Source organism: Lipotes vexillifer, unplaced genomic scaffold (genome assembly GCF_000442215.2).
Source record: "Lipotes vexillifer unplaced genomic scaffold, Lipotes_vexillifer_v1.1 scaffold259, whole genome shotgun sequence".
Lineage (NCBI taxonomy): Eukaryota > Metazoa > Chordata > Mammalia > Artiodactyla > Lipotidae > Lipotes > Lipotes vexillifer.
Genome location: NW_006797031.1, coordinates 70,287 through 78,757, shown reverse-complemented (window position 1 = coordinate 78,757; position 8,471 = coordinate 70,287). Strand labels below are relative to the sequence as shown.

At 36.4% G+C, this 8,471-nt stretch overlaps 1 protein-coding gene across 1 annotated transcript in view; it reads left to right on the top strand.

Moving 5' to 3' along the window:
- The window catches only part of NBEAL1 (neurobeachin like 1), a gene marked incomplete at its 3' end in the record, with an annotated part of 145,371 nt that overhangs the window by 67,248 nt on the left and 69,652 nt on the right, over nt 1–8,471 (top strand). The window contains exons 12-16 of the mRNA XM_007469188.1: nt 2,246–2,344; nt 2,435–3,015; nt 4,374–4,506; nt 5,136–5,255; nt 6,739–7,042. Coding sequence (XP_007469250.1) covers nt 2,246–2,344; nt 2,435–3,015; nt 4,374–4,506; nt 5,136–5,255; nt 6,739–7,042 — 1,237 coding nt within the window. The remainder of the gene's footprint in view (nt 1–2,245; nt 2,345–2,434; nt 3,016–4,373; nt 4,507–5,135; nt 5,256–6,738; nt 7,043–8,471) is intronic.

Genomic DNA, 8,471 nt, shown 5'->3' with positions numbered 1-8,471 from the left:
CCTGCTGAATAGGCTTTTACAACTATTACAGGCTGGCATGGAAATCTAATCTCCATTTATAATAGTTACTTAAGGAAACAATTATTTTAAGTTCTAAGTAATTGGTTTATGAATATAATGGATTGCCTATACTGTATTATGAAATTCAAACCTGAAATGATGTCCAGGTCTTTTTTAAATATAATTTTTTAAACTATGTTATGTGTTGGCATGGCTTAAAATTCGAAAGATTATTTTTTAAAATGCCTTTTGAAAAAAGATTTTTTTCCTATCCTTGGCCCACAGTCAACTAATTCCCCTTCCTAGAGACAACTAGTCATACTTGTTTAAATCTTTTGATTTTATAATGAGTGTATATATTTTTGCCTAACTTACTGGACCAATTTAGTATTGCTAGTTTTTTTGTGTTCTTTACATTTTACGTTATGACTTTTGGTACCCACTAGTCCAAGTATGACTTAGAGCTTATTAAATTGAACTTCGTGCTCCAGATAATTTAGACCATTTAGATATTGGGTTGGCCAAAAGGTTCGTTCGTTTTTTTCCCATAAGATGGCTCTAGTAGCACTTAGTTGTCTTTAACGTCATTTGAAACAGTTTTGCTAGATTGTATGACACCTGTCATATCAGAGTGCATTTTAAAAAGGACTTAACAAAATTGGTGAATTTTTGTATAGCCATTTTAATATTGAAGATGGAAGAACAAAAGCAACATTTTCGGCATATTATGCTTTATTATTTCAAGAAAGGTAAAAACGCAACCGAAATGCAAAAAAAGGATTTGTGCAGTGTATGGAGAAGGTGCTGTGACTGATCGAATGTGTCAAAAGTGGTTTGCGAAGTTTCATGCTGGAGATTTCTTGCTCGATGATGCTCCACGGTCAGGTAGACCAGTTGAAGTTGATAGTGATCAAATGGAGACATTAATTGAGAACAATCAACGTTATACGCTGGAGATAGCTGACATACTCAAAATATCCAAATCAAGTGTTGAAAACCATTTGCACCAACTTGGTTATGTGAATCGCTTTGATGTTTGAGCGCCACATAAGTTAAGCGAAAAAACCTTCTTGGCCGTATTTCCGCATGCAATTCTCTACTTAAACGTAATGAAAACGTTCCATTTTTAAAACAAATTGTGACAGGCGATGAAAAGTGGATACTGTACAACAATGTGGAACGGAAGAGATTGTGGGGCAAGTGAAATTAACCACCACCAACCACACCAAAGGCCGGTCTTCATCCAAAGAAGGTGAGGTTGTGTATATGGTGGGATTGGAAGGGAGTCCTCTATTACGAGCTCCTTCCGGAAAACCAAATGATTAATTCCAACAAGTACTGCTCCCAGTTAGACCAACTGAAAGCAGCACCTGACAAAAAAGCGTCCGGAATTAGTCAACAGAAAATGCATAATCTTCCATTAGGATAACACAAGACCACATGTTTCTTTGATGACTAGGCAAAAACTGTTATAGCTTGGCTGGGAGGTTCTAATTCATCTGCCGTATTTACCAGACATTGCACCTTCAGATTTCCATTTATTTAGGTCTTTACAAAATGCTCTTAATGGAAAAAATTTCAATTCCCCAGAAGACGGTCAAAGGCACTTGGAAGAGTAATTTAATCCAAAAGGTAAAAATTTTGGGAAGATGGAATTATGAAGTTGCCTGAAAAATGGCAGAAGGTAGTGGAACAAAAGGGTGAATACGTTGTTCAGTAAAGTTCTTGAAGAAAATGAAACGTGTCTTTTATTTTTACTTAAAAACCGAAGGCACTTTTTGGCCAACTCAATACCAAGAGCAGAGAGAAAACCATACCCAGGTTTTTTGGCCACTACTCAAAATTGCCAGGAGTCTTTAGTTCTTTGAGGCTACTGACTCCTTTATTCCTAAAGTCTCCTCACTTTTTCTCCATTTTTGTTTTGATTTCAAGTAATATTGTACTAATAACAAATCAAGTGAAGAAAGTAAAGGGATCTGCAAGTAGTATAGCAATTTTATAATGCACAGTCTTTGCTAATTCCATTTGTTTTACATTTTGATATTTTATTGTAGCATTGTATTCCAGAAGGTATATGGAATATATTTAAGATGAAGACACCTGACTTAAGAAAACAGAAATATTGAACTCATAATCTTTTTAATATTGTTAATTAACTTAAATGGGTATTATTCAACATTTTTAATATTCTAACAAATTCAGTCTTTGAAAATCTGCTTTGATGTATTGATTTCTCCTCTCTTAGGAAGTATTTAAAGAAAGAATTGGTTATACACATATGTTTGAAGTATTAAAATCACTGGGTCAGCCACCACTGGAACTACTTAAAGAACTTATGAATATGGTGAGTTTTTTTTAGCTTTATTAGAAGAAGTTCCATTATCTTTGTATCAAAGATGGTAACTAACCTTTTGTCTCTTATGTTGCTTTACAGGCTGTAGAGGGTGATCACACTTCAGTTGGAATTTTGGGCATTAGTAATGTCCAGCCTCTCTTGCTTCTTATCCAGTGGCTTCCAGAGCTAGAATCCCATGACCTGCAAATCTTCATCTCTGATTGGCTGAAAAGAATTTGTTGTATTAATAGGCAGAGTCGAACTACTTGTGTCAATGCAAACATGGGAATTAGAATCATTGAAACCCTTAATTCCCATTCTTCCCTCCATCGAACTTGTGCTGAGAACTTGATTGCACTCCATGGTTCATTGGGGAGTCAGTCAGTGAGCTCAGAAGAAATCCGTCAACTACTAAGATTGTTGAGAGTGGATGAATCCGAGTACATTCACCCCTATACCACTCTTGTAACTCGAGCAATCCTGACAATGGCCCGAAAACAAAGTCTAGAGAGTGCACTGCAGTATTTTAATTTGTCACATAGTATGGCAGGAATTTCTGTGCCTTCCATACAGAAATGGCCAGGGTCTGCCTTTTCTTTCAATGCTTGGTTTTGCTTAGATCAGGATCAGTTGACTCTTGGCAATGCTAACAAAGGAGGAAAAAGAAAACAATTATACAGGTACTGGTACAAGTTATGGAATATAAATGAATGCTGTCATAATACATGCTGTGATTCTTAAACAGGAAAACGTTTTTCTAAGCATCAATTTTTTTATTCCTCGAATACCGTTTTTTTAAAAAACTTTTATTTTTATTTATTTATTTATTTATTTTGCGGTAGTGGGCCTCTCACTCTTGTGCCCTCTCCTGTTGTGGAGCACAGGCACTGGATGCGCAGGCTTAGCAGCCATGGCTCATGGGCCCAGCTGCTCCGTGGCATGTGGGATCTTCCCGGACCGGGGCACGAACCCGTGTCCCCTGCATCGGCAGGCGGACTCTCAACCACTCACTGCACCACCAGGGAAGCCCCTATTTTATTTATTTATTTATTTATTTATTTATGGCTGCATTGGGTCTTCGTTGCTGCACGCGGGCTTTCTCTAGTTGCAGCAAGTGGGGGCTACTCTTCATTGTGGTGCACGGGCTTCTCATTGCAGTGGCTTCTCTTGTTGCAGAGCATGGGCTCTAGGCATGCAGGCTTCAGTATTTGTGGCACGCGGACTCAGTAGTTGTGGCTCGCGGGCTCTAGAGCTCAGGCTTAGTAGTTGCGGTACACGGGCTTAGTTGCTCTGCGGCATGTGGGATTTTCCCATACCAGGATTCAAACCTGTGTCCCCTGCATTGGCAGGCGGATTCTTAACCACTGCGCCACCAGGGAAGTCCTAAGCATCTACTTTTTAAATGTACAACAATTTATCTGAAGCCTCTCCTCCTTAGGGTGTACACAGTTTAATTATAAGTGCTTTGTTGCTTTCATAATAATAGTTGTATATCTCAAATATTTTGCTAGTTAAGTTTCGAAACTAATTTGGAAACAAAGTTCCTTCTTAAAATTATTGTAAAAGTGGAGGAAAAAGGGATAGTAAACTTGAAAATGAATGGTGATTTCTCTGTTCTATTGAGGATGCTACTATATATTTATATGAAGGACCAGAAAAACCTATGTGTTTCCAAACTTAGTTACTTCAGTAACTAATACATTTTAATATGCCTTGTGATTTTTTAAGACTTTATTCATTCTTTCTGAATCTTATTTGGAAGAATTTTGAAGATTTGAAAGTTTATAATTTTGCTAGAGTTTGCTAATGGCATTCTGTGTATAAGGCTACCTTTTATAATTTACTAAACTGCTATGCCCAAAAAAGATTTAAAAATCAACTTTGAGGCAAGGTGGGTTTGATGGTGTGTGGCAATAGAATGTAAGCCACAGTGTGTTTTGTAAAGATATTCATGGTGAAGTTATGGTTTTGTGTGCCGCAGTGATGATGAAACTGTACAACTGACTTCAAAAGTTCTGATAATACATACTTTTGTTAGCTTTTTTACAGGAAGTGGCATGGGTTTTGAAGCTTTTATTACCCATTCAGGTATGTTGGTTGTGGCAGTGTGCACGAAAAGAGAATATGCAACAGTTATGCTTCCTGACCACAGTTTCTGTGATTCCCTCTGGGTAAGGCTTTAGGGCATCACATCTGACTTCTGGGTTCTTTCCTTTTAAAAAACACGTTTGGTGTGTGTACATCAGGTGTTAATCATCTGCTTGTTGAGAGTTGATTAATTTTATGTTAAAGTTCTATTCGTGTTGAAGTTTACCTATAAAGGAGTTAATACCATTTATCATAATCTCAGCGGTAATCATTTTTCTGCTAAAAAAATTAAATTGAAATGTTATATTTCTTTCAAGTTTTCTAGAATCAAATTTGATTTTGAATTTCAATTTAAAATGAGAGCAGAAATTGTTAAATGAAAAATAATGCATTTCTGTTGCTTTTCTTAAAAAATAAAATGCTTCTCATTAGAAACATTAATTCTAAAGAACACTCATAGACTTGGAAAATGCAGAAAAGGTACTATGTTACAATTGTGTGTAGATTTTCTAGAATAGTCAGAAGCTCTTTTATAGTACTACAGGCAAAATTGTTACTTTAACAGCATCATTTTAATCAGCGTTTAATTATGCTTAAACTTACTGTTCTACCTTTCACACAAACTAGTTATATAGTAATACTCTGAAAACATTTGTTATTGCAAAGACTTAATGTAATTTTTACTTTTTAAATATATGTTTTACTTTACCAGCACAACATAACCATTGTTCACATGCCTGGAAAAAGGCCCTTTGGTCAGAGCCTTGTATATATCTATGACAATGGACAGCAGAAGGTCTCTGCCCCTCTGAGATTTCCTGCCACGAATGAAGTAAGCACATCTAACCTACTCTTTTTTTTTTTAATAAATATTTATTTTATTATTTATTTATTTTCCTTTTTTTGCTAGGGGGTCGTGTCGGGTCTTAGTTGCAGCCCATGGGATCTTCGTTGAGGCATACAGGATCTTTCCTTAGGCACGCGTATTCTCTCTAGTTGTGGTGTGTGGGTTTTCTCTCTCTAGTTGTGGAGCGCGCGGGCGACAGGGCACGTGGGCTCCAGGGCGTGTGGGCTCTATAGCTTGCAACACTTGGGCTCTCTCATTGAGGCGCACGGGCTTAGCTGCGCCATGGCTTGTGGGATCTCAGTTCCCTGAGCAGGGATTGAACCCGCATCCCCTGCATTGTAGGGTGGATTCTTTACTACTGGACCACCAGGGAAGTCCCTAACCTACTCTTTATGGGACCAGTTGATTGCAAACTTTTGAAAATTTTTTCAGTTTAATGTATAAGCTTCTGTTTATTCTAAATATGTGCCTGTAAGTCTTAGTGTTTTCTGCATACTAAGCTATAGTAAGTTAATATTTAATTCTGTTAGCCTGTCATCATTAGATGAAGTCAGACAACATATAATTAAAAAAAACAATTCAAGGAAGAAACAAATGTAATTAAAGTCTTAGAAAAACAGACTCATAACAGGAAAGCCAAAGAAATTGAATAGAGCGGGACAAAGGATCATTTAATAAAGCTCTCCAGGTATACCAGATATTTAGATGCACTCTTTTCCATCATCGAATTTTTCGTTGATTTTAAAACAGTAATGAAGAAACCTTAAATATTTACATTGTAGTTAGGGATAAGATAGAATTTATTTACTGAGGTGATTCTTAAGCAACATTAGTGTGAAAGTTCTTTGAGAATTTTTGGACATTTTTGAAAGGGCCTTTTCTGAAGATAATGGAATGGATTTGATTATTTTCCAAGTCCTTCTAGGATTCCAGTAATTTCTTGTTGCTGTTCATGTCTATGATCACTTCAGGATAATCTATAATTAGCAGTATTATACTGATGTGTAATTTTCTGCTTATAAATTTTAAGGGAGAAAGGTGGTTTTTCTCTACTTTAGAATATAGTGAGGTAAAAAAGCTTTTACTAAATACTCATTAAAATTAAGCGAGTAAATTAAACTCATTAAAATTAAATGAGTAAAATTAAATGAGTAAATTAAATTTAGTAAATGAGTATTTACTAAATACTCATTAAAATTAAAATTTAATTACCCATTAAAAATTCAGACTTTACAGAAGGATGTAAAGTGAGTTATAAAAGTAATGCATCCAAACCCCATAGGCCAAATGTAACATCTGTAATGATATCTTATGTATACACACACATGCACACAGCATGATCCACTAAAAACAAAACTTTGTTTTTCAGTGTATTGCTTAATTTTATGTACTGTTTTATTTTAAATATGAGGATAGAGATTTAATTAAAATGTGTAATTTATTATATTTGTTTGTTTCTTACTTTTAGCCTTTTATTTCTTGCTGCATTGGTTCAGCTGGGCAAAGAACCACCACTCCTCCACCATCCCAAATCCCAGATCCACCTTTTTTTTCTCCCATTACCCCTCATCGAACATCATTTGGTGGAATTTTGTCATCAGCTTCCTGGGGAGGAACAATGGAAAAATCAAAGTTGATTACCAAATTGATATCAGCTGGAACACAAGACAGTGAATGGGGGTGTCCCACATCTCTGGAGGGTCAGCTGGGGTCTGTTATCATCTTCTATGAAGCACTGCAGCCTCTTCAGGTGAAGGCGTTATATTTAGCAGGTGAGCATGTACCATCACACTGCCTAATTAAACTGAAATAGTTTTTTCTGTTGCCTAAATATATTCTGAAGAATATATTTGATGTAAAGAATGTACAGTTGGCCATTGAACAACTCTAGGGTTAGGGGTGCCAACCCTTCATGAAGTCAAAAATCCACATATAACTTATGTCGGCCCTCCATATATATGCAGTTCCTTTGTATGCATGGTTCTGCATCTGCGGATTGTGGTACTGTCTATTTACTATTGAAAACAATCCACATATGAGTGGACCCACACAGTTCACCTCATGTTGTTCAAGGGTCAACTATATTTGTTTTAACTGGAACTGAAAGGGAAGAAAAAGCCCACCACACATCGTACTTTTACTCCCCTTAGCTTTATTGAGATATTGACATTATAACATATATAAGTTTAAGGTATGCAATGTGCTGATTTGATACACGCATACCCTGCAAAATGATTACTGTAATAAAGTTGGTTAACACCTCCATACCCCCACATAATTACCATTTTTTAACGTGTGTGTTGATAACATTTAAGGTTTGCTCTCTTCACAACTTTCAAGTACATTATACATTATAATTAATTATAGTATACTACACATTTTTTGATATGCATAAAAAGACAAAACTTTGAGAAATATTTCAAATATCATCCATAATACTGCCTGTGTTAGTCTATTAGGACTGCTATAAGAAAATACCACAGACCAGATAGCTTAAACACTATTTTCTCAGAATTCTGGAAGCTAGAATTCCAAGATCAAGTTTCCATCAGCCTTGGTCTCTAGTGAATCCTCTATTCCTGGCTTGTAGATGGCTGCCTTCTTGCTCTGTCCTCACATGGAATATGTTCTCTGTGTGTATGTGCAGAGAGAGATCTCTGCTGTCTTTTCCTCTTCTTAAAAGGGGCCCTATTGAATTAGGGCCCGACTTTTATGACATCATTTAGCCTTAATTACCCCTTACAGGCCCTATCTCCAAATACAGTCACACTGGGGGTTTGAGCTTCAACATAGGAATTTTGAGTGGGCGGGTACACAATTCAATCTATAATACTGCCGGTGCTTTTGACAGATTTTAATACATTGATGAAACAAAGTGTAAGTTTGTCTTCATAAGAAATCACACAGCTGATTCTGGAGTCATATGAGTCTTATTCAAAACTTGTCATTTTTATAATTTATATAGTAATATATCTGAAGAATTCATGAAGGCATTAGAATTAGGAGCTCTTGGATAAAATTACAAGTTTTTGTTTTGGCTTTTACTTTTTCATTTGGCTCTGATTTTATTTTTAGTTTTTGGTTTTTTGTTGTTGTTGTTGTTGTTTGCGGTACGCGGGCCTCTCGCTGTTGTGGCCTCTCCCGTTGCGGAGCACAGGCTCCAGACGTGCAGGCTCAGCGGCCATGGCTCACGGGCCCAGC